This window comes from Notolepis coatsorum (genome assembly GCF_963971535.1).
Source record: "Notolepis coatsorum genome assembly, chromosome: 18".
Taxonomy (NCBI): Eukaryota; Metazoa; Chordata; class Actinopteri; order Aulopiformes; family Paralepididae; genus Notolepis; species Notolepis coatsorum.
This window is the reverse complement of record NC_140182.1, coordinates 88960948-88988243: the sequence shown is the minus strand read 5'-3', so window position 1 is coordinate 88988243 and position 27296 is coordinate 88960948. Positions and strand designations below refer to the sequence as shown.

The following is a 27296-nucleotide window of genomic DNA, read 5'->3' as shown; positions in this document are numbered from 1 at the left end:
AAGAGTTTCTCCTTAGGATTCCAGACACCTTGTGTCTGGAAATACACCGTCAGCACCGTGTACATGCTCAGAATCACACCTACTGTACGCCCGTATCCTGTTTGTGGATTTTAGTTCTGCTTTCAATACGATTATCCCTGACCTACTTTTAGACAAACTTTTACTGCTCAATGCCCCCTCCCCTCTCTGTCACAGGATCTATGACTTCCTGGACTTCCTCTCTGACCAACAGGAAACAATGCATCAAGGTGGATGACCTCACTCCCTCCTCACTCCCTTCACTATATGCTCTCTCCCTTACTCTGTTCACTTTAATAATAATAATAATAATAATAATAATAATAATAATAATAATAATAATAATAATAATAATAATAATAATAATAATAATAAAGAAAACGTTATTTGTATAGCACCTTTCATACAAGAAGTGCTTCACAGCAGCAAAAAAGCACAAAATGAGCACATAAAGTGCAGACATATACAAATGACATAGTTTTTCACATTAGGATCCAACATCCCAATATAGGCCACCTTGTTTATGGCAGTTTTAAAATAGACAATAATAAAAAAAAAATGTAAAATAGAACAATAGTGCAGTGCAATAAAATAGTTCTGAATTACTGTTTAAAACAGTCTTTACCCACTTTCTTCCCTGTTTGATATCCACAGTTTAAAACCTGACAGTCTTCCTCCTTCCTATTATTCCTTCCTTCCTTTGCACCAATGACTCAGATTGAGATCTGATCAGGCGAGATCTGAGCATCCACAGGGTGTTTAAGGTACATTGTCAGATACACTGGATATACACAGATATACATATTGTTAGTGTTGTGAGGATAGTGCAACAGTAGAACAAACACATGTGTCAAGTTTGGTGCAAATCGATGCCCATGCGATAAATGGTAAATGGTGCATTTTATATAGCACTTTTATCCAAAGCGCTTGACAATTTTGTTCCCCACATTCACCCTTTCACTCACACATTCACACAACGATGGCGGAGGCAACCATGCAAGGTGCCAACCTGCTCATTGGGAGCAGTAAGAGTCTTGCTCAAGGACACTTCGATCTACCTCCTGAGCAACTGACGAATCCGAACTTCGAGATTCTATGGCAATCTGGTCATTACCCTTTGAGATATTTTGTTCACAAACAAACAAACAAATGTGGATAAAACCAACCACCTTGGAAGAGGTAAAAACAGTCTGATATATAGACTCTGAACAAGGTACAAATTATTGTTTAAATAATTTCCGGTTCAATGCTGCCTTCAAATGGAACTTGTGAGTTTGTGGTCTCGACTTCAAGTGGGTTGAAGTCGTGAGGAGACATCTATTGGCCAGCTCTTGGAGATGCTAGATCAGATGCCTCAGGGAACACTACATTCACGTGACCTGGCATACCAGCTAGATGTCTCTTGGCCGGTTGTTGGACTTCAGCGCACCATTAGCCAGATCTTGGTACAGTAGATGTTAATAGGCCAGCTCTTGAACTTCAGTGCACCAGCTACATGTTTTCAAAGCACAAATGCAACTAAAAACACATGATACAGACAGACTTAGGGATTATTCTCTTGGGGGATATGATAAACAGAGACAGGCGGTCCACCTTCCTTACATGAGCCTGTCAAACAGCTTTAACTCTTCTCACCTCCTCACACACCAGGCACAGGAGCATAAACACCAAGGGCTACTGAGAGACTTTGCAATAACCAAGCAAAAACACCAATAAAATACATTGCGCTATATAAAGATGGAGGTGTGTGTGTGTGTGTGTGTGTGTGTGTGTGTGTGTGTGTGTGTGTGTGTGTGTGTGTGTGTGTGTGTGTGTGTGTGTGGACCTCACCTGCCCTCCAGGACACAACAGTCCCAGGGGCGAATTCACAAAGGGATTGCGCAGCTTTTTCTGATGCTATGCCTGTGCAAATAGCTCTGAAACACAGTTTGATATTCACAAAGGAAGCGCAACGGGTAAAATGCGGTGGTAACTGCATTGCCCTCAGCATTGCGTCTCTGTGCGTCTGTGGTATTTGTGGGTATTTATGAGGTAATATGGGCGGAACATGTGCCCCTTTCTATGCAAATGAGCCTCATCGCAGATATAGTCCAATTCACAAAGATTGGCGCTAATTGCCACGCGCAGTTAAAACGACGCTTTACGTCTTCAGGGATTTGGTGGTAAGTGACTAAGTGCATTTATAAAGGGGTGTCATTGCCAGCCTCTCAGGTGATCATGGCAGCAGTAATTGTTGCCAGGCGAAGGCATCGTAATGCCAGGCGTGCTCGTGAAAGAATATTTCTAGTGAGAATATCACTTTTTGATTTAGGCGAGATCGAAATCATCCGGAGACACAGGTTGCCAGCTCAAGCAATTCTTGATCTACTCAATGAAATCAAGGATGCTATTGAGCCAGCCACCCAGAGATGCCATGCAATCTTATTTATTATTTAAATATCGTTGTCGGCTTTCCCAATGTTGTCGGTGCTATTGATTGATTGATTTTGTAACGTGATTTTGCATCATGCTGCAATTTTTATTTGTGTTATGCGTTGCTCTTGCTGCTTGTTTTATTATGTCTTCATTATATAAAGCACTTTTTTTTTTTGATCCACTTTTTCTCCTTATTTTTCTATTTTTCTCCCATCCCAATTTCGCCTCGCCAATTCTCCCTTCAATTATCCCCTCCCCTGTCTCGAACGTTGCTAGACTATGCCTCCCACTGGTCGGCTGCAGTGAGGACCAAGCCTTGCATCACGTGTCCCCTCCAGTACACGAGGAGGCAGCTGTCGCATCTTTTCACCTGAACAGGCTCACGCTGCCCCCGTTACTTCCTGATTCTGCTGTACAGGTGCACCAACCGACCTGTAGGAGTCGCTGTCCACAACGTCCAATCCCCACCCACCGGCTTTCCCACCCTCTAACACTGACAATTGTGTTAGTATGACGACTGGCCAAGCCGGTAGCAACGCCGAGAGCTGGGCTCGATACCAGCATCTCCTGCGTTAGTGGCGAGCGCCTTGCCCACTGCGCCACTCAGCCGCCTATATAAAGCACTTTTAACTGCAATCCTTGTATGAAAGGTGCTATATAAATAACGTTCATTATTATTATTATTATCGACTGCACTCACGTTCCAATTGTACCACCAAGTGAAAACTAACATGTTTTTAGAAATTTGAAGCAAACGTATTCAATCAACACAGGTAGTGTGCAACGCCAGTAATATAATAACGAATGTGGTTGCCAAATTCCCTGGGTCCACTTGCCGTGCATAATCCTGCCAACGTTGGAGAGGCGGCGTACAATCGGGCTCACATCAGAACGAGCACATTTGATCGAGCGCACATTTGGCATCTTAAAAAGCCGGCTTAGATGCCTTGATCGTAGCGGTGGAGCAATGCTATATATTCCCCCCAAAGCACATCACTCCTTTGGGTGCTGGGTTAGGTAATAATCACAATAAAGAGAATATGCTCCAGAAAAAACTTTTCATTTATAAAGTTTCGTCAGGTCCACAAGGAGTAGGCGCTGGAAAGTGGAAACATGGCCATTGGCCAATGAAAAGTTTATTCTGGAGTATATGATAATGTGGGTTCTATTATCTTAACTAAACATTAAATACAACTTTATCGCTAAAAGAATATTCCTAAATGAGACAATATTTTCACTGGATAGTGACAAAAACAAAGGATGCAATGTGTCATGAAAATACAAATGAAGCAATCTCTATACATTACGGAATAAACGAAAATACAAAAATTGTGAAAAATACTGTTATGTCTATGCCTCATTTCGTGTTTATCTGCCAACAGAGCTGCAGGTGCAAACTGCTGCACGAGCCAACTGTGCTGGAGCAAATCAGGAGCAAATTGCACACCTATGGGCGTGTTTGCGCTAGTATATCATCTGCGCAATATCTTTAGTGAATAGGGAGGTGTAGTCTGACGTCACTGGTTGTTCCACCCAGTGATCATCAAAAATGGATTATCGGCTATTGTAACAATTCTGCCGCATGGAAATTGAAACGCTTTCCATTTTTGCACAAAATGAGTTCCCTTCTATCACTAACATTATTGTTTAAGCATTTTTGGTTGAAATAAAATGTGGCGATTTTTTTTATGATTAATTGCGAATATTTTCATGTTGAGCTATAGATTGTGGATGAATAAGCACAGAAAGGTACACCATGCAAATGTTAATGCTTTATTTGTTTTAAACGAGACAATTTAGAAATGGGCAATGGGGAAATACATTGCGTTGGACAGAGGGTGGAACACAAAAAACGGCAATGACGTATAGGTTGCAAAGACGGAGCAGATACCGCACACTAATCACGCGCAGTTAAGGGTGCTATTAGCGCCACGCAATTCTTTGTGAATTCGCCCCTCAGTGTGTGTGTGTGTGTGTGTGTGTGTGTGTGTGTGTGTGTACCTCACCTGCCCTCCAGGACACAACAGTCTCAGCGTGTGTGCGTTTGTGTGTGCGTAAGTGTGTGTGTGTGTGTGTGTAGGTGTGTGGTGTGTGTGTGTGTGTGTGTGTGTAGGTGTGTGGTGTGTGTGTGTGTGTGTGTGTGTGTGTGTGTGTGTGTGTGTGTGTGTGTGTGTGTGTGTGTGTGTGCGTGTGTGTGTGCGTGTGTGTGTGTGTGTGTGTGTGTGTGTGGAGAGCTCACCTGCCCTCCAGGACACACCAGCCACAGTAAGGGTCCCTCAGCGCCACACAGGACTGGCAGTCCGTCTTACGAAGGCACGTCTGCACCGGCACCTTGGTGATCTGGTGATAGCACAACATGAGAAATGGTCAAATAATACACCTTTGGGGAAATGCTGCATGAAATATAGTCAGTTACAGTAGCTTGTAAAACACAGCGGTTTTGCTGTGGGTGCAGCTCTGTGAAAAAAGTCATAATAACTCAAGCCGATTTTACTGTATCCACTGTCATCTTGTATCTAATGAAAAGGTTACATAACACAGTTATCACGTACACCATGCAGCGTTCCATCAATTCCGTACTGAGAAAGTTTATAGAACCTGTTTATTCATTATCATTAGGCCACTGACGGCTGATAATTCAAAATACGACAGAGAGCAACACGTGGTGGAGACCTGAAGAGCTCCAGTCTCTTTCATGAGCAGCATGCTTATCTCTGCCAAGCCCAGTGCACCCACAGTATCCCTTTGTGATAGGAAGTAATCAAATGAGCAGCACGTCATCTGTTCCTTTATGGTTCAATAGTCCACTAGAAATACCACGTCACATATGGAATATATATATAGAGAGATATAGAGAGAGAGAGAGAGAGAGAGAGAGAGAGAGAGAGAGAGAGAGAGAGAGAGATGGATGTGTGTTTAAAAGATTTAAAAAAAGAGTAATGAACAAAAGGGCAGCGATCCAGAATGGCGCGTATACATACCTTCTTCTCCGTGGTGATGTAGATGTGGCTTTGGCCGAGGTCAAAGAAAAGGTTCTTGTTGACCCGCTCTCTCGTGGCGTCGCCGGGCCTCGTCTCGTAGATGTCGGGGTTGCTGGTCAGATGGACCTGGGAGAGAGAGACGGTGCCGTCAGACACTACAGGCTTCTTTTGAACACTGTCGGTTATCTCTTCCTTGCCGTTGATTTTCCACTGTGACCACCTCTTCCTGTTCCTCTAGCCCTCCTCCCGAGCCGCTCGCCACAGAGCATAATACAATATTTCCCACTCACTGACTTGTTTTCCCCATGTCCCATCCCCATACTGCCAAGGGTTGGGTACCGTTCACATTTGAACCAATACCGGTACCAGTTCCTGGAATTCGGTATCCGTACCCAACAGTACCTTTTTTCGGTACATACCTCTCTCTGTAATAACACGTTTTTTCAGTTTTAAAAAAGAAGTAAAAACGTCTCAACATTTAGAACATTTAATGTTGTAACATACCACACAAAATAAATCGCATGATCATGTTTTTAAATGTTAAAATATCAACATTATCTGGCCATCCTCAGTCAATATTATCAAACTCCTCTGACCTTGTCTTGTCTTTCTAAAGACCCAAGAGATGGGACAGTAATATATATTTTGTGGAAAAGGCTTTATGTATATTACACTCTTTTTTGTTTGATCTACTTTTTCTCCCCATTTTTAAATTTTTTCTCCCATCCCAATTTCGTATTAACCAATTCTTCCCTCCCCTGTCTCGAACGTTGCTAGACTATGCCTCCCACTGGTCGGCTGCAATGTGGAAGAAGCCTTGCATCACGTGTCCCCTCCGGTACACGAGGAGGCAGCCATCGCATCTTTTCACCTGCACAGTGCGATCTCTCAGCGGCGAGGAGTAACGCGTGGGAGGCTCACGCTGCCCTTGTTGCTTCCTGATTCTGCTGTACAGGCGCACCAACCGACCTGTAGGAGTCGCTGTCCACAGCGTCCGATCCCCACCCACCGGCGTTCCCACCCCTAACACTGCCAATTGTATTAGTATGAACGACCAGCCAAGCCGAAAGCAACGCCGAGAGCTGGGCTCGAACCCAGCATATCCTGCGTTAGTGGCGAGCGCCTTGCCCACTGCGCCACTTAGCCGCCAGTATATTACACTCTTATACTAAACATGTAAAGGTACAGTTTGGTATAGATTGATCTAGCGCGAATTGGTACTTGGTAGTAATTCGGTCAGTACCCAATCCTAATACATACCTACATAACATGAATGCACATACTATTTTCCCCATTATTGGACTCACTGTCCCTTGCCCGTCCCGCAATCTACTAACAAAATAACCCATGGACCTGTGGGAGACACTGGAATTGAATAGGACAGGACTTCACCTTGTTGACCTCTCCCACGCTGTTCCCTAGGAAGGCGACGGTGTGGTCGTTTTCCACACCGATGGCCACAGCCGTGAGCAGTCCCTTCCCGGTGACCACCGCCTCTGTCTGCAGGGCGAAGTCTGGGTTGCTGGCCAGAGGGGAGGACAGGAAGTCTCCGCCACACTTGTACTGCTCCAAGGTATCCTTCTGCACAGAGGAGAAGGAGGAGAGACAGATGAGGGTAGAGGGAAAGGAGGGGGTGAAAGAGTGAGACGTGAGAAAGGGGGATGGTGAAAGAGTGAGACGTGAGAGCAATGAAGAGATCTAGGGGTGTCCTATGGAACAAAGTAAAGACTATTATATAGAAATCAAAAGTGCATTATTGATCACATGGAAAGAAAAGAAATCTCCTTTCTTTTCTTTCCGACGGCTTCCTTGAACTAAGGGAGCCAACAGCGCTGACGCGGAGAGGAGCACTCACCGAGATTTTCGACGTGCAGAACTCGGTTGTCTTGGTGGAGTATGGGTTGTCCACGGCGGGCCTGCCGGCGATTTTCCCCGAGTCGCTGTAACACGCGCCGATAATGTCCGCCAGCCGCTCGTTGATGGCGTTGAGCGGGTACATGCAGAGGGCCGAGTCTGTGGCGTCGTCGTCCGGACTAGCCACCACGAAAAGCACTTTGTTCCAGTTGTTGACCTTGCCATACAGGCTAGACTCGGTCATGCTCCGCGCCAGCTCCTTGCCCGGCGACGCCACGTATGCGGCTTGAACCTTATTGTAGCGGTTGTTGGGACCACAGTTCAACTGGAGCTCCGTGTGCGAGTAGTAATGCTGGTCGTCCTCACAGAGACGAGACACAAAGGTCAGGTTCTTATTGTCCGTACCGTCCAGCGTCCGGGAAAAGAGGAAGTAGATAAAGTGATCCTCTTTGAAGGCATGGCGGAAGTCGTGCAGGTACTTGGGCACGAACGGCGTGGTCTGCACTGTGGACGCCTCGATGATGCTCTCGAACACCACCCACTCGCGGTAGTCCCGAAGGATACGTGTGCTGATCAGTTTTGTACTGTCCTGGCCGCCGTAGCCCTTCCCGACCAGGAACACGTCGAGGACAAGGTTGTGTTCGTCTCTACTCGTGCAGGCCGACATGACGCCGACCACGTTCACGTTGTCCTCTATGCTCGCTACGTAAGTCCTCTCCCCCTTGCTGTCGCTGTAGTACAGCAGCTGCTCCACGTTGGTCAGGTTGAGGAGGGAGCAGATGCCACGGTAGCGGCTGCCGCAGACGATGAGAGAAGCGTTGGCCGCATGGACCAGCAGGAGCTTGTTGAGGTTGGGCATGGGCTTGGTGTCCTGGCAGGCGGAGGCGGGGGGCGTGCAGGTCCGGGAGTCCTCCTTGGGACCCGTCTCCGCACGGGCCTCGAGTTGGAGCGACGGCGCCAGCTGGAAAATGGTGTTGACCGCCCCCAGGTAGATGCGGCCACTCTGGGGATCCTGCACCACGTTGTTGATGGAGTTCTCTGAGGTGAAGGCGATGGGGGGCTCCTCTTGGCCCTGCAGAGCAGACAGGCAGAGGAGGAGCAGGAGGAGGAGGAGGAGAGGGACCCAGCTCGCCATCTCTGGGGGGAGAGAGAGAGAGGCAGAAAGTAGAAATATTTTAATGCTGTCAGTCACATAATGTAAATGCATTAATTTACACAATATCACTGTTAGGCAGACAAAGACAGATAGGTCAGCGCACGCACGCACACACGCACATGCACACACACACACACACACACACACACACACACACACACACACACACACACACACACACACACACACACACACACACACACACACACACATACATACAGACCCCCTGTTATTATCATTATTCATTCAATCTTTATTTATACTCGATAAATACACTGAGTAGTTAAACTCATTTACAGTGTTGTTGAGATGTGTCAAGAGTGTCACAGTGCATTAATAAATACAGAAACATTAGACAATCAGAACAATTAAGAGCACATTTAAAAACCTAAAAAACAGAGGTTACACATTTTTTAAACAATTACATATTGTGGTGACCTGATTGGTCATTAACATTCTAAACCAACCCATACAGTAGATACTAGAATGTCTAGTTTCCTGGAGGGTATTCCATGAGGTAGGGGCATAAAAGCCAAAAGCAGATCTACCAAACTCTAGTGTAAGCCAATCACTGGATTGTGTATGACAGGGTCCAGTGGTTCATTACAATAAAGAAGTAATATAAATTGGACAGTCTCTAATTATGGCTTAATGAAGAAACAGATTCCAATGCAACTCACATCTCTCTGCCAGAGAGGACCACTCTGCCTTATTATATAGGATACAATGGTGAGTATCATTACTATCATCAGTAATACATCTAATGGTATTCTGAGATTCTCTCGTTATCAGAACTGTTCAAAGTAGATATATGCAAGTCATTGTAAACAATATTTCTGGCAACATACATTTAGTTTTACTGGAAATTAAGCACCAATTTAAGAAAAATAAGACTAATCAAAGGAGAGTTATACATTTTTAGTGGCCAGTTGCACAGAATTGGCAGTACAATAGAGAATCGTATAAATATGGCTTTGACAGCTGCTCGGAGATGAGACAATATTATTAATGTAATAGTAAATAAGACAGGGCCCAGGATTCTACTCTTTTGTAATAGGTAGAAGCTCTGATTGGGCATTTGCGGTTTTCACACTCTCAGATAAATAGCTTTGAAACCAACTGGAAGCACCTGTATCAAAGTCCACACTGTGTAATTTTTGTAATAGAAAAAAATGGTCAACAGTATCAAACGCCTTAGACAAATCTACAAACAGGGCAGCACAATGTTTTCTTTTGTCAATGGCTGATACTATGTCATTTATAACTAGAGTAGCGGCTGAGATTGTACTGTGTTTTCCCCCTGATTGGTGTGGGCTTAATAATGTGACTCAACTCCCTGTTCCGCTTTACACTTAACAAGGGTGTGTTAGTTTAGTTTTAATTGCGGTAATAACAGAAATTATCAATGAAAGAAAAGGTGGTGGTGGTGGTGGGTGGGGGGGTGGGGAATTAAGGCCAATAACTATAGATCTCAAACCACAACACAATGAAAACCGATCTGTAAAAGAGCTTGGCTTAGTTCCAGCTCCATTAGGGCCTCTCACCTCCAGTATGATGCACTCGCTAAGTATTGTTGCTTTGTTTAGAGAATCGCTATCACATATGACACAGCGTGTCCTGGAGCACAGGCAGAGCCTTGTGGATAACAGTAACAGTAGGTGGCTGGTGGTGGTTAGTCCTCCTCTCTGACATGCTGATCGCCCACACTGTGGTTAATGGCAAGCTGCAGGTGGCTATGAGGCAGGTTATGACCCTCACACAGCAATTGTGTGTGTGTGTGTGTTTTTCAGCACTATCTAGCGATCACACACACACACACACACACACACACACACACACACCTACACACACACACACACACACACACACACACACACACACACACACACACACACACACACACACACACACACACACACACACACACACACACACACACAGGGCCTCCGCTAGGGGCATGCGAGCAGTGCGGTCGCACAGGGCCTCGCGAGAAGGGGGGCCTCGCAAAAAAATCTAACTATTTTTTTTAATTATTTGTTAAAATATTTTTTTTCTTTTTTTCTTTATAAAAATACAAATAAATAGAATGTTAATCACTTTCCATCACAGACCTACAATCTAGTTTTGCTTACATGCTTATATATTTCACATTTAGATAGGTTTGTAGAATAGTGTTCCGGGCTCTGCGGCTCTGCAGATATACTATTGGTTTCATTCAATGACCCGTTTACTTTTGTGCAAAGCATCGTGGGAGGGGGTACAGGTACGGGGTCTATTCAGCGCTATCCACGGGAGCGAGTGGATGTCTTGGCCAAGAGCATCCTACTTTTGAAAACCAAATGTGCAGCATCGGAGCAGAAGAAATAACGCAGCGTGCCGTAAGCTTATCAATACCAAGTATAATGATTAGGTTATGCCAAGACGAAGAGGACGTTCGGCAGATGGACTGAATTTGAAAGTTGTTGCGTGTTAGAACGTTCAGTCAGGCTAACCATGTCGGCTAGTAGCTTAGCTAAAGGCAGGGACAGCTAACTAGTGTTAGCTAACCTAGCTAGCTAGTTAGCTTTAGCTACGCTATCGAGTGCTAACGTGTGGTTCAGTCGGGCTAGCCATGTCGGCTAGTAGCTTAGCTAAAGGCAGGGACAGCTAACTAGCTTTAGCTTTAGCTACGTTATCGAGTGCTAACATGTGGCAGATAAACTAGAAACAGACTCCCAAGTTCATCCCAACGGGGGGGGACAATATCATGGGACTGGTGAACTTTGTCATCTCCACGGTCGTCTCCTTCCTCTTGGACCTGATTCTGCGTTAGGGTGAGTTTTTAATACAATCTATTCTGTTCCCACCGTGGATCTCTCTCTCTCTCTCTCTCTCTCTCTCTCGCTCTCTCTCTTGCTCTCTCTCTCTCTCTCGCGCGCTCTCTCTCTCTCTCTGTCTCTCTCTGTCTCTCTCTCTCTCACTCGGTGTGTTGCATCATGCAACAGGGTCTGCTCCGGTATCAATATTGAATGTGCAGTAATGCTATGCACTGTTATGCTGCCTGGACATTACTGCTCAACATGATCACTCCAGCTTTACAAGTTGCTCTCTGGGAACATTTCACACTGTGCTCGTGCAGTTTGTGACGTGTGTACTAAGCTTATAGAGTTCGATTCAAATAAGGCAAAACTGCAAATCTGCATGTCGTGCTTGAAAAACTAACCTGGCTTTAAGCTTGTTTATCAGGTTCCAGGGGTGTTTTATGCATTTTCCCTGTTACTGCCAGGTGTACGACTGTACAGGTGCATTGCCACTAAGCCTCGGGCAGCGCTATTATTTAAGAATACGTTGACTGTATCATATGCCCAGCCTCGGGCAGTGCTATTATTTAAGAATACGTTGACTGTATGCCCAGCCTCGAGCAGCGCTATTATTTAAGAATACGTTGACTGTATACAAAAAAAAATTAAAAATGTATTAATATTAAAAAAATTATTATTATTATATTACATATTTTATTTTTTTAACCTTTAGGGGGGGCCTCGCGTTTAAATCTCGCACAGGGCCTCGCATTTCTCCCAGACGGCACTGCACACACACACACTTCACCTACGGAGGAAAGCCCACAGCCATACTTCCTGGGAGCCGGCTGCTGGAGCCGGTTTATAATGTTAACCTGCCTTTCTTCGCTGCACTAAGTAGGGAGACCACTGATTAGACATTCACTCGTGGGGCCCAGTTAATTTCACTAGCGACTCCCATTTTCATTAAAGTGTCGACGTGTGTGTGCCCCCGCCCCCCCCCCCCCCCCCCCCTGTCACACACACTCCCTTTCCCCAATTCCCTGATTTTATTTTGGCTTTTAATTTCACAGCCCACAGTCTATCCCCCCAAACAAATTCCTCTAGGTAAACGTATCTTGCCCTTTTTTATTCATACCCTTAAATAATTCCATTAAAGCTGGAATGGCGCAATAAACTTCCCTGACTGTGTTTATTCAAGACAGGAGTGTGTGTGTGTGTGCGTGTGCGTGTGCGTGTGTGTGTGTGTGTGTGTGTGTGTGTGGGGTTGTTTTCACGGTTTAAATTACAAGGAGGAGAAGGGTGATTACCATCTTTGCGAGGCTTAACTAATAGTTGAAACAATTGAAACTATGCATAAATTCATAGGCTTTGGTGTACCTACCACAGAGTAATGCCCACAGAGAAACGTCAGCCTTAATGAGGCAGCATGCTGATGGTTACGCTTCAGGCCTGACTCACGGCTTCCCACGGAAAGTCCAAAGCCACTACACTATCACAGTAGCAGCTGCTGTACACGAGTAACAATAACTGCAGAAGTAGTAGATTGATGTGTTCATTGTGATGTTTCACAAAAGCAGGATTAGGCAGTTAGCCAGGTAACTAAAATACCATTGAATTACTGACATTATAATTATAAATATGTACAAATGTGACTGGATCACATTCCTAAATTCTAAATTCATGCCAAATAGGCTCAGAAACTCTACCATGAGGCATCAGGCTTTTCAATAATCAGTCATTTAGAGAATCTTTTTTTGTATCCACTTTTTCTCCCAATTTTTTCAATTTTTCTCCCATCCCAATTTCGTATTATCCAATTCTTCCCTCCCCTGTCTTGAACGTTGCTAGACAATGCCTCCCACTGGTCGGTTGTAGTGAGGACAGAAGCCTTGCATCACGTGTCCCCTCCGGTACACGAGGAGGCAGCCTGTCGCATCTTTTCACCGCAGCAGCTCGAACTCTCAGTGGCGAGGAGTAACGCGTGGGAGGCTCACGCTGCCCCCGCTACTTCCTGCTTCCGCCGCACCGGCGTCACCAAACCGATCTGTAGAAGTCGCCGTCCACAACGTCAAATCCCCATCCACCGGCTTTTGTGATGTTAGTATGAACGAGAGCTGGGCTCGAACCCAGCGTCCCCTGCGTTAGTGGCGAGCGCCTTGCCCACTGCGCCAATCAGCCGCCCATTCATTTAAAGAATCTATAGTTTATACTGTATTGATGATAGGTTTGGGTAGTTTTAATCGTGTAATTTTATATATAATGTATGTACTGTATATGTAAAGGTATATGTTGGCTTTCATTTCAAATGGTACATTCTGCATAATTCAATCCCTGAATTGCAAGTCAGAATGACTAAACTCAAACTCAAACATCAAGAGAGTTAAATCCTTTTTACCGTATCTGGCTAACTTCATAATCCTGCTTGGTGAAATACTCCCAAGAGACGATCAAGTCAAGTCAAGTCAAGAGATTTATTTGTCACGGCATACAAGTATACAATGAAATGCGGGTGGTCTTGCCCGCAACGATGTGCAAATAACATATAATAGAATCAACATTGTGCAATAAACAAGTAACATTGTGCAATAAACAAGTAACATGTTAGGGCATATCGGTATATGTACACAAGTTATTTACAGAGCATGGAGGACATGCTAGGTCCTTTGGTAGTGTCTTTCTGTACATGCTAATTTATACAATCTCCGGTTATACTATACTATTTTTAAAGTGACCTTTCCTTAGTGGCCATAAGTGTGGGCGTGTGCAGCATGAGTGTGTGCTTGCTCATGTTAAAGTGGCTGCTAGTGTGTGAGCGTGTACAGTGTGTGTGTTGTGTGTGTGCTCATGTGTGCTTGTGTGTGGAGAGTTCAGTGTTCAGGGCTCTGATGGCCTGGGGGAAGAAGCTGAGCCGAAGTCTCTCTGTCCTAGCAGCTGGTGTTCGCAGGCGTCTGCCTGACCTCAGCAGCATGAACAGGCTGTTGTTGGGGTGGTGTGGGTCTTTCATTATTCTGCAGGCTCTGGATTTGCACCTCTTGTTGTATAGAACCTGCAGGGGTGGTAGTGCAATACCCGTGGTACGCTCGGCTGAGCGCACCACTCTCTGTAGGGCCTTCTTGTCCTGTGCTGTGCTGTTTCCATACCAGGCAGTGATGTTTCCAGTCAAGATGCTCTTTACAGCTCCGGAGTAGAAGGACTGGAGTATCTTCCCAGATACTCTGAACTTCCTTAACTGTCTCAGGTGGTAGAGGCGTTGCTACGCCTTTTTTACGACTGAGTCTATGTGTGTTGTCCATGTCAGATCCTCTGCAATGTGGACCCCCAGGTACTTAAAGCTGCTCACCCTGTCCACGGTAGCCCCGTTAATCCTCAGTGGTGTGTGTGTCTCCTGCTGTCCTCTTCTATAATCCACGATCAGCTCCTTGGTTTTACCAATGTTCAGGAGCAGGCTGTTGTCCTGGCACCAGCGTTCCAGTACCTCAACCTCCTCCCGGTAGGCCTTCTCGTCGTTGTCCGAGATCAGCCCCACCACCACTGTGTCGTCCGCAAACTTCACTATGGAGTTGGAGCTGAACTTGGCCACACAGTCATGTGTGTATAGTGAGTACAGCAGGGGGCTCAGAACACAGCCCTGGGGGGACCTGATGCTCAGGGTGATGGTGTTGGAGGTCTGACCCCCCACCCTGACCGCCTGGGGCCTTTCACTCAGAAAGTCCAGTATCCAGGCACTCAGAGCGGAGCTCAGACCTAGCTCGATCAGCTTGTCCACCAGTCTGGTGGGGACTATGGTGTTGAACGCTGAGCTGTAGTCAATGAACAACAGTCTCACATAGCCCCCCTTCTGACGGTCCAGGTGAGAGAGGGTGCTGTGCAGTACTTGGGAGACCGCATCGTCAGTGGACCTGTTTGGCCTGTATGCAAATTGCATAGGGTCCATATCACTGGGGAGGGAGGCACAAATGTGATCCTTGACCAGCCTCTCGAAACATTTCATGGCCACAGAGGTGAGTGCCACCGGTCTGTAGTCATTGAGACCTGCTGGGGAGGGTTTCTTTGGTACCGGGATAATGGTGGACATCTTGAAGCAGGCAGGGACCACTGACTCCTTCAGGGATCGATTAAATATGGTGGTGAACACAGGGGCTAGCTGGTTAGCACAGGACTTAAGTATGCGTCCTGTTATTCCATCTGGGCCAGCCGCTTTTCTGGTGTTCACCTGCATAAATGCTCTTCTCACACTGTGTACCGTCAATGAGAGAGCGTCCCCGCCCCCCCCGCGGATGCCCCCCCCCCCTCCACAACAGCCGGCGCGCCAGTGACGTCACTAGCCGTTGAGCTAGCGGCGCCACTGTTTGCACCAAACCGTGCGTAGAAGGTGTTGAGCTGGTCCGCGAGGGAGGCGTCGTCGCTCACCATTGAGGGGGCGCTGACTTTGTAGTCAGTTATCGTCCTCAGTCCCTGCCATAAGCCTCTTGTGTCATTCTGTGCCATTTGTGCCTCCATCTTGTCAGCATATGTCTTTTTCGCAAGTTTAACAGCCTTGCACAGAGTGTAGACTGTTGTCTTGTACTCTTCCATGTTTCCTGACTCTCTGCCAAGGTTATAAGCAGTGGTGCGAGAGTTCAGAGCTGCTCTGATAGTACTGTCCACCCATGGTTTCTGTTTCGGGAACACCCTCGCCTTCTTTGTGGGGACAATACTGTCAGCGAGTGTTGTTATGAAGCTCACAACGGTGTCTGTGAACTCGCTGACGTCACTGGTGCTTCCCTCAAACATTCCCCAGTCGACGTCATCGAGTGCGTCCTGAAGCATGGCCTCTGATTGGTCGCTCCATCTTTTTACCTCACGTGACACGATGGCGTCACGTGATCTTTGTTTGTATGCCGGCACCAGGGTAATGGCGGCATGATCCGACGTGTTCGTTGCTCCCGCTAATGGTGGAGCCGGTACAGCCTTGTATCCGGCTCTGAACGGGGTGTAGCAGTGATCGAGTGTATTCCCTCCCCTTGTGGAGAAGACGATGTGTTAAAAGAAAGACGGCATGACTTTTTTCAAATTCGCCTGATTGAAATCCCCGGCTACAATCATGGCCGCGTCTGGATGTTTGATCTGATGTGTGTTTAGATGATCGTGTAGCTCCGCCAGCGCCCTGGCGACGTTCGCTTGGGGAGGGATGTATACTGCAGTCATGATTACTGCAGTGAACTCGCGTGGAAGATGGAAGGGGCGACATTGGATCGAGAGGTGTTCCATGTCGGGGGAGCATGAACGGGAGAGTACCTGTACCTCCTTAGGGCTAGTCCAGCTGTTGTTGGTCATAAGACAGACACCCCCGGCGATGCTCTTCCCGGAGGCCTCTGTACGGTCCGCTCTGAAGACGGTAAAGGAGTCCGAGGGAGAGACGCTGTGATCCAGAGTCGCTGGTTTCAACCAGGTCTCCGTGAAACACAGGATATTGCAGTCCTTCATCTCTCGCTGGAATCGGACCCGTGCTCGTAAATCATCCATCTTACTCTCTAGCGAACGTGCATTCGCCAGGACGATAGATGGAATAGCCGGACGGTAAGCAGATCTTCTTAGTCTTAATCTAATCCCGCTCCTCTTTCCTCTGTGTTTCTTCTTTGTCCTGCCGCCTTTGCCCCCCTCGTTGTCTTTGTCCCGTTGGCCAGTCTTGGCATGATAAAGTGTCTCTAAACTCCTCTTTGAGTCCGGAGTTTAGGTCAATAAGTGACTGGCGGTCGTATGACGTCCCCGCCAGTGATGTTTCGATAAAAAAAGTAGTAAAAACAAACATAATAACAAAAAATTTGCACATTCGTTGCTGAGCAAAACCCACAGCGACTGACTCGGGTCGCGCCATGATCTATCAACAGAAGCTTGTTGTTTTTGCCCTTTTGTTTCAACTGCTCTTGGTGAAGTGAATGAGAGGAGCTGAGGACTGAGGCTGCGGTTACACTATGGCCAGTTTTCGTTTCGTTTTCAGGGTCAGTTTCGCTTTTCAGAACGCAACGTAATGGCAGGCAAGTTAGACATTGTTTTTGCCTCCTGAGCACAGTGATGTATATACATATAGTACAATGCCAAAGCAGTAGGTGGCAGTAGGTGGCGATGTAGTTCAAACATGAAGGCCATCTTCAACCAATCAGAAAAGTTGAATGTGCCAATACACTTCCTGCAAAAAATCAACAATCCACCATCTTTAAATGCCTCGCGTGAGCCATTTAGCCAACGTAGCATTTATTTTTCAGCAAAGAAAGTGCAATAAAAGTGCAATAAACAAAACGGATACATTCACTGTGTGTTCTGCCTCTCATTTGTTGATGAAACAAAACTAACATCAACACAATTGACCATCAAGAGCGGAGTTTAGTCTCACAAAAAGATTGTCGCCGATTTTGTTAGATTACGTGCTAACGTGATTGGGATATGCCAGTATAACAGTATAGCATTGTGGCTAGCAGCGAAGTTTGTTAGCTTACGTGCTAACGTGATTGGGATATGCCATTATAACAGTATAGCATTGTGGCTAGCAGCTTGGTAACGTTAATGCTAGCAGAATGAATGGATGTAAACTTTATTTAACAGATTGCAGAATGGGTACAATACAATACGGCTCAATACAAACAATTGTTAAGGGAATGCAGACTGTTGTAGCTTGGACTGGGCTCCTTATAACATTAACTTGACAACACATGGTAGCCGCAGCTACTTGGCACAGCTCTGCTGTAAACACTGGAAATAACCGTGCGAGTCTCTACTGCACATGGGCATTGGGCAGAACGGCTCTGTATCCGGCTCGCGCAGATTACATGGCACAATTGTCGGCGAGTTTTGGCGAGTATCCAAAACGGAAACACCTTTTCAGCGTTGCCAGTAGGACAACGCGTTTTCCTGCCAAAAAGGAGTTTCTTTTTAACTTGGACAGCAAACGTAATCATTCAGCAACAAAAACTTTGCTGTATTCCCCAGTGTAACCATGGCCTGAGTTGAAAAGGAACATAGCTTTGAACGTGTGCCTATAATCGTGGCCCTCTTCTGTGGGGAGAAAAGTACAACATCCATTTCCAAAAGGTGGATTACATGAAATGTCAATAGTGTGATTCTGTGACAGAGGAAATTAGTTGATTCCCGACAAAGCAACTTTCTCCAACTGATCTGTACAATGTGGGGTTGGAATTGTCTCGGAGCGCTCATTTGGGCAACAGAAAACGCCAGCTTAACTTACTTCAAAGACTCCTACAGTAGTACTACCTCACCCCAGAAAAATTAATCTGCTGTTATGAGCATGTTTTTCAAAGGAGATCCTTCACTCGTAGGATGTCTTAGGGCTGGGATATATAGCCGAAGGTTTTCTTTGTTTTGACGGTACAACAGTATTTGATGGTAAATGGACTGCGTTATATAAATGGACTGCATTTATATAATGCTTTTATCCAAATTGCTTTACAACATTCACACATTCACTCACACACCGACGGTGGAGGCAACCATTCAAGGTGCCAACCTGCTTATCGGGAGCAGTTAGGGGTTAACTGTCGCCTCGTGATGGTGTTAGGTTTTCCAGTACAAATTAGGCTACAATGTTTTTTTTTAAATATTTTCCTTGTAATACAATTTTCATGGTGCTACTTTATTCAACGTGGTCTTTTCTCATCCAATTTCTCTTCATTACAATGTATGTCCAATTTGTATATAAATATTGGATTTAATTTAAACACTATGGGGAAAATTCAACAAGAATGGATTGCAGCCACTAATAGCACCCTTAACTGCGTGTGATTTGCGCCCGCTATGTGCTCCGTCTTAAGGACCTATTCACTAAATATATTGCACGAATGATATACTAGCGCAAACACGCCCATCCAGAGCAGGGGACACAACCAGGCTGGATAAGATGGTCAGGAAGGCCAGTAGCGTGGTTGGGGTGGAGCTGGACTCCCTAGCGAGGGCGGCGGAGAGGAGGAGCCTTGCTAAGCTCCAGGCCATCAGGGAAAACCCCTCCCACCCACTATACACAGACTTGGCTGCCAGGAGGAGCACGTTCAGTGCCAGGCTCACACTACCTAAATGCAGCACTGAACGGCACAGGAAGTCCTTCATTCCAACAGCCATCAGACTATACAATGCATCACTGTGCCTCACTGCATCACTGAGCACAGAGTGACAGTTACCATCTTCCTGGACTTTTTGAAACAGCACTGTGCAATATTACACAGACCTCAGTATATTTTTACTGTATTTATTTACTGTATATTTTATTCCATTTTTATTCTATTTTATTCTACTCTTATCTTAGGCAATTTGATTTGATTTGTTTTGTTATTCTTATTCGTGACCTGTTCTGTCTAAATGTTTAAATGTTTAAATGTTGAGCGATTTGCAGTGTAAAATTTCCCTCGGGATAATAAAAGTATTTCTATTCTATTCTATTCTATTCTATTCTATTCTATACGGTGTTGCAGCGGAGTGCAATTTGATCCTGATATCTGGCAGCGCAGTTGGCTCGCGGAGCATCCGAGTGCAATTTGCTCCTGATATGGTAAAATTTTTGAAATACTGCCCATGCAACAGTATGCATGTCCTAGGACAATGGCAGACAGAAAACGAAAGCTTCGATTCTCTGATCGCAAATTATAAAAGCATAGACGCGACCCGGAAACCCAGAAACCCAAAATGAGGGAGAGGGAATCAATAGCTCTTCATTTCTATAACAGATGGACTTAACAGGGCGGCTACGTGGCGCAGTGGGCAAGGCACTCGCAACGAATGCTGGAGACTAGGCTCGAACAGGATGCCTCCTGTTCGAGCCCCGCTCTCCACATTGCTTTCAGTTTAGCTGGTCGTCCACAGTAATACACATTGGCCGTATTACGGGGAGGGAAACTGAAGGGTGGGGATCGGGCGTTGTGGACAGCGACTCCTACAGGTCGGTTGGTGTGCCTGCGCAGTAGAATCAAGAAGCGACGAGGGCGGGGCCCCTCCAAAGCCCAGATCCCCGACGCTGAAAGATCGAGCCGCGCAGGTGAAAAGATGCGACGGCTGCTACCTCGAGTATCGGAGGGGACTCGTGCTATGTATGACTTAGTCCACATTGCAGCCGGCTTGTGGGAGGCAAAAAACAACGTTCGAAGACAGGGGAGGGTTGAATTGGACGATATGAAAATTGGGATGGGAGAAAAATAGAAAATGGGAGAAAAAGTGGATAAAAAAAACAGATGGACTTAACAGTATTTTTCACCATTTGGATTTTGTTTATTTCGTAATGTATAGAGCTTTCTTAATTTGTATTTTCATGACACAATTGCACAAAAAGCATAATATTGATGGCGGTAACGCATACCTCTGCACGGATCCATGATGGTATACCTTAAAATACGATATACCTCCCAGCCTTAGTACATCTCCTTCCTCAGTCACTTTTCATCCAGTAACCTTCAAAAAGCTGACTGTACTCTATAGACCCTCCTCTGTGTCTCTCCTGACCCTCCTCTGTGTCTCTCCTGACCCTCCTCTGTGTCTCTCCTGACCCTCCTCTGTGTCTCTCCTGACCCTCCTCTGTGTCTCTCCTGACCCTCCTCTGTGTCTCTCCTGACCCTCCTCTGTGTCTCTATAGACCCTCCTCTGTGTCTCTCCTGACCCTCCTCTGTGTCTCTCCTGACCCTCCTCTGTGTCTCTATAGACCCTCCTCTGTGTCTCTCCTGACCCTCCTCTGTGTCTCTCCTGACCCTCCTCTGTGTCTCTCCTGACCCTCCTCTGTGTCTCTCCTGACCCTCCTGTGTGTCTCTCCTGACCCTCCTCTGTGTCTCTCCTGACCCTCCTCTGTGTCTCTCCTGACCCTCCTCTGTGTCTCTCCTCACCCTCCTCTGTGTCTCTCCTGACCCTCCTCTGTGTCTCTCCTGACCCTCCTCTGTGTCTCTCCTGACCCTCCTGTGTCTCTCCTGACCCTCCTCTGTGTCTCTCCTGACCCTCCTCTGTGTCTCTCCTGACCCTCCTCTGTGTCTCTCCTGACCCTCCTCTGTGTCTCTCCTGACCCTCCTCTGTGTCTCTCCTGACCCTCCTCTGTGTCTCTCCTGACCCTCCTCTGTGTCTCTATAGACCCTCCTCTGTGTCTCTCCTGACCCTCCTCTGTGTCTCTCCATCCTGGCTCTCCCTTTCTCATCACGGCTCTCCTCCACTACGGGGGACGTGGCGACTGTGGGAACTCCTTGGTGATGTGCGGTGATTCTGAATAACTAAGAAGCTGCTAGATTTAGAGGGCAGGCTAACCTGCAGCTAATGAAGCCACCAAAGGCCCGGGGATCAATAATAATGAAACACAGTGCGGGTGCTAACGGTGCAGCAGGCACATCTGGAACACCGATCGATTAAAGGTGCAGGCACATCTGGAACACCAATAGATTAACTCATTCGCGGCCAGACCCGAGATATCTCGGGTTAACTCGCCCGCGCTTGAGCGCCAAACCCAAACCCTCACCAGATCCGGACCCATCACACTCACCATCAATGACTCCCCCATCACCCCCTCCCCCCTAGTCCGAAACCTTGGTGTCCTCCTTGACCCCACCCTCTCATTTGACCCCCACGTCCGCTCCATCGTAAAAATATCATACTTTCACCTCCGCAACATTGCAAAAATCCATCACTGGGGGGGGCAGGTGGCGCACGGAGATTACGTTCGTCACCAACACCGGGAGACACTAGGATTCGCCTGTTCGAATCCAGCTCCCGGCGTTGCTATCAGCTTGGCTGGCCCCTCACACTGATACAATTGGCCGTATCAGAGGGTGGGAAAGCTGAAGGGTGGGTCCTGGGCGTTGTGGACAGCGACCCCTACAGTTCGGTCGGGGCGCCTGCTCAGCGAGGGCTGGAACTGAGGAGAGATAGTGTGGCCTCCCTCACTGTCCCGACATCCAAACTCAAAAACGTTGGTGATCGGGCCTTCTCTCGCACTGCACCCCGACTCTGGAACTCCCTCCCTCAGTCCATCAGAGACTCCCCTACACTCTCCACCTTCAAAGCTCGCCTCAAAACCCACCTGTTCTCCCTTGCCTTCAACCCCCCCCCCACCCATAACTAGAGATGTTCCGATACCATTTTTTCCTTTCTGATCCGATTCCGATACCTAAGCTTTGGGTATCGGCCGATACCGATACTTATCCGATACCAGTGCATACATTAAAAATTAAAAAAATATTATATAAATTATAACACTTTTTTAATTTTTGTTAATACAGCTACTGTTTTATATATACTGTTTTTTAGTAATAACTATAAAGTAATGGTATTTATTCAACAACAGGTGATTGTATAGATTAGTATTAGTATTGAAAACTATCTCAATGAGTTCACCCATGGAAAGGTTGTTGGCACATTAGTTCCACACGGACATTATTCGTTGCTGCACTTGCTTCCACAAGAAGGCTCCGTTTAGTACCAGAGGCTCTGTTCTGTTGTTGTGATTTTTGCACAATAAATATTCAACATTCTCTTTTGAGATTCCGCCTCAGACTCTTATAATTTGGCACTAAAAGCTAAACATTGTCACCGATATGGCTGTCCGCAACATGTCATTAATTGTGTACGCGACGTGCAATTGTGCAATGACAATGTTAACGTGAGCTAGGTTAGCTAGCATGAGCTACCGGTATATGGAAAGACTGTAATGTTACTGGTGACATTGTGATTTAACTTGGAATACTCCTTTACCAACTTGCTGTACTTTGCTTGCAGGTCTGCAGCCATTATTGCTGGATTATGAATAGCCCCAACTTTAGCCAAGGTAACGTTAAAGCTAGCTTTCGGTTAGCTGTTCAATGCTAATAACACCAGCCACCAAGCGAACTCATCAGAGCTCCCCGTCAACAGCGATCTGTCGGGACGATGGCATTTTAATAAAGTATCTGCTCTGCTGTTAAAATGACAAATGGCAATTGACACTTTAATTCACGGTCGATTAAGCACACGTTTGTTTTATAATGCTCACTCGGCGAGTAGGGTATATCTGCAGAGCCACAGAGCCCAACGTCCGCAGTGTTGTTGATAAATTACTTCATATGGTATTGGAGCGCAACATTAGAGGGTATTCGCCGATACCGATCCCAGCATTTTAGGCAGTATCGGCGGCATTTCCGATACGGTATCGGAACAACTCTACCCATAACCCCCCCCCCCCCCTCCAACCTGATTGATGTCTCCTGTCTTTTATGCTATCATGCTATCTTCCCTGTTGGTCCCCCATGGTCTCATCTTCCTTTTGTTTTTGTTTCTTTGTTGCTTCTTTGTTTTTGTTTCTTTGTTTTTGTTTCATTGTTTTTACTTTGCTCCCGACTGTTGTCAGCGACTTCGGGTCATTGAGAAGCGCTATATAAATTAAATGAATTATTATTATTACTATTTAAAAGTCGGGTTTTCATCGTTATTTCTTTTATTCGATATTTCCATTCATTATCCATCCAGGGAGCCTGGTGTTATCATAGGGAATGAGTCTGAGATTGCAAAAGTCCAATACCGCCGCCTGGTAGGATGCGGCCGGTATTGCACATCCTTTGAAACTCTGTGTCTTGGGCTGTGTGTCGATTATATGCGTCGACTTTTCCATGTCAGGCAAGGGGAGTGGTTGTCCCGATCGGCTTGAGGAGCATCAAATGCTCCAGATCGATGATGTATGGTGGATTATGTTGGCGACGCGATCGACACCAATACTGGGACTCGCAATCAGATAATTGGAATATTCTTTTTGGGGCAGATCCTAGTCATGGTAAGGGCTATATGATATAAATCTTGCGTTGATCAAAGCATGCCTTCATTGCGATCCGAGCGTATGTGTAATGCTAGTCCATAACGTATTCTGTTGGTGACGATCAAAGCATAAAAAAACAACCCCCCCCTCCCCACCCTTTCATGCATTCATGATGGACATAATACCTATCATATGCATTTGATTTTTTTATTGTAGCGTGTGTAGGGACGTAACGCCAATGCATTTAGTATAATACACGTTGGGGGCTATTACCAGGCTCCCATGAATTACCCTAAAACCATACTTTTTTTTTGATCCACTTTTTCTCCCATTTTTCCATATTTTTCTCCCATCCCAATTTCGTATCATCCAATTCAACCCTCCCCTGTCACGAACGCTGTTTCTTGCCTCCCACAAGCCGGCTGCAATGTGGACTAAGTCATACATAGCACAAGTCCCCTCCGGTACCTGAGGTAACAGCAGTCGCATCTTTTCACCTGCGCAGCTCGATCTCTCAGTGTCGAGGAGTAACGCGTGGGAGGCTCACGCTGCCCCCGACACTTCCTGATTCTACTGCGCAGGCGCACCAACCGACTTGTAGGAGTCGCTTGTTCACAACGTTCGATCCCCACCCTTCAGTTTTCCCTCCCCGTAATACGGCCAATGTGTATTACTGCGGACGACCAGCCAAACTGAAAAACAATGTGGAGAGCTGGATTCGAACACGCGAATCCTAGCGTCTCCACACTGGTGGCGAGTGCCTTGCCCACTACACCACCTAGCCGCCCCCCTAAAACCATACTTATATTCACCATGGTATAAAACGGGAATGGATGCATTTTTTTTTCTCACATATTGAACGATAGATACTCAATGTCAAATGGGCAATAGTATTGTATCCATAGCTATAATATATAATATAGTTATAGCCCAGCAAACACTGCCACGTATTCCTATACTTTAAAGCGTTGGCCTTTCAACCACATAGTACACAGCGCCCTCTGGCGCTGAATGAGTTAAAAGTGCAGGCACATCTGGAACACTGATAGATTAAAGGTGCAGGCACATCTGGAACACCGATAGATTAACACATCCAGTGCCACGCCTCTTATTCATCGTTAACCCCTCATGCCACCTATTAACCCCATGTAAACGGTCACCTTGTTTGTAGAGCTAAATCTATATTCTAATAGCCATGGATTCAATACTATAGTCATTTGACACTGGGTTTCTTCTGGTCAAGATGCAAAAAATGAATATTTTTTCCATCCATACGTTCCCGTGTTATACCGTGGTGAATATAAGTATGGTTTTAGAGCTGCCTAGGGTAATTCATGAAATGCTGAGTAATAGCACGCAACGTGTATTACATTGTGGACTCTACCGCTCCTCGCCTGAACCCGCTATTGTTCCGGATTCAAGTCCACATTATCGGTATTATGTTCCATCATGAACGCATGAAAGGGGGGGTGGGGGGGGTCGTTTCTGATTATTCAAGCGTCGGTAACGGCATTCGCATTGAACACTAGACACGGTTACCAGCCAATCGCTAAGAAGGCATTGCAGGATCAGGCTAGAATTGACGTCGAATCGCTCTTACCTTTGGCCGAAAGTAATCCAAAAAAAATATTCCAATTTCTTGATCGCCATCTGGTAGATCCAATCCCCATTTGATCGACGTTATAAACGACCATAACATACGGATCAAGCATAATTGACAGGCTTCGATGTGACCGGCTGAACTGTGTTGCCTCCCGAGAACAAAGCAGAGGATGCCGCCGCCTGGTAGGATGCTGCCGGTAGTGCACCTTCGGATTCCTACTATGCATTTGCAGCCAACGCACATCACCCTGAGAATGAATCGGGTATTAAAATCGAAAAAAAGGAAAAACGACCCAGAAACGAGAATCTTCGTTTACGGCACTGAGCGGTTGGGGCACAGAAACGAGAATTCTTGTGAACGGCACTCAACGTGTTAAATGTGCAGGCACATCTGGAACACGGATAGATTAAAATAATATTTTTTGTAGTTGCGGCTGGGTGGCGCAACGGACATTACGCTCGTCACCAACGCAAGAGACACCAGGTTCAAATCCGGCTGTCGGCGTTACCTCCGGCTTGGGCCGGCCGTCATACTGGCTCAATTGGCAGAGTCAGCGGGTGGAAGTCGATGGGTGGTAATCTGGACGTTGTGGACAGCGACTCCTACAGGTCGGTTGGGGGACGCCTGCACAGCAGAGACAGGAAATGGCGGGGGTAGTGTGAGCCTCCCATGCGTTACACCTCGCCAATGAGAGTCCGCGCTGGCAGGTGAAAAGATGTGACAGGCTGCCTCCTTGTGTACCGGAGGGGACACGTGATGCAAGGCTTCTATCCTCCCTACAACCGACCTGTGGGGGGCATATGCGAGCAACGTTCAAGACAGGGGAGGGGAGAATTGGAAACAGCGAAATTGGGATGGGAGAATCTTTTTTTGAAAAATAAGGAGAAAAAGTGGATAAAAAAAGATTTTTAATATTTTTTGTATACAGTGCGATGGGGGGGGGGGGGGGGGGGTGGGGGGGGAGATGGCTTATTCAATAAACAAGTGCTTCTCTGTCCACATCAACCTTATTTTCCCTTCACAGGTTATTTCATGGACACGCTGCATGTACAGGGATGAAAACCAGGGCACGGAAAAAAGTCTGTCACTTTGTTGACTGGCTGGTCCATGCAGCACAACGCACACACGTTAGCCATCTCTCCTCCACCAGCCCTGCACCAGCCAGGACATAAAAGCAGCTCTCAGCAGAGGAAAATGAAATATAATTGAAAAAAGGCATGTGTGCACCTGGACACACACACACACACACACACACACACACAGGGTCTACGGTTTAGGACATGTGCGCGGCACACAGGTGCCCACATGCACAGCTTGAAGTGCTGACGAGCTAATCCCCTCCTCTTCACCAGACACCATGAGAGCCACCGCTCCTCTTCCATGCGGTGTTCCCTTGGCATGAGGGCAACAGACGCGGCATGGCGGCCTACAGTACACGCGGTTCTCCCAGCCCGTCCCCCCCTGCTCACCTCCACGCCGGCCGTACCCCCTTTCTAGGACAACACCCAACAGGAGGCACATGTTTTAGAGTGTGCGAGAGATGCGTGTGTGTGTGTGAGTGTGCGTGTGTGTGTGTGTGTGTGTGTGTGTGTGTGTGTGTGTGTGTGCGTGTGTGTGTGTGTGTGTGCGTGTGTGTGTGTGTGTGTGTGTGTGTGTGTGTGTGTGTGTGTGTGTGTGTGTGTGTGTGTGTGTGTGTGTGTGTGTGTGTGTGTGTGTGCAACGATGATATTAGATCACACACGCACAGCAC

At 46.5% G+C, this 27296-nt stretch overlaps 1 protein-coding gene across 1 annotated transcript in view; it reads right to left on the bottom strand.

Annotated features, from left to right (window-relative positions):
* Positions 1-27296, bottom strand: part of plxnb2b (plexin b2b) — a 252668-nt gene that overhangs the window by 88120 nt on the left and 137252 nt on the right. The window contains exons 3-6 of the mRNA XM_084334929.1: positions 7270-8405; positions 6807-6995; positions 5415-5540; positions 4673-4773 (exon numbers count right to left, since the gene is read on the bottom strand). Coding sequence (XP_084191055.1) covers positions 4673-4773; positions 5415-5540; positions 6807-6995; positions 7270-8403 — 1550 coding nt within the window. The 5' untranslated portion in view covers positions 8404-8405. The remainder of the gene's footprint in view (positions 1-4672; positions 4774-5414; positions 5541-6806; positions 6996-7269; positions 8406-27296) is intronic.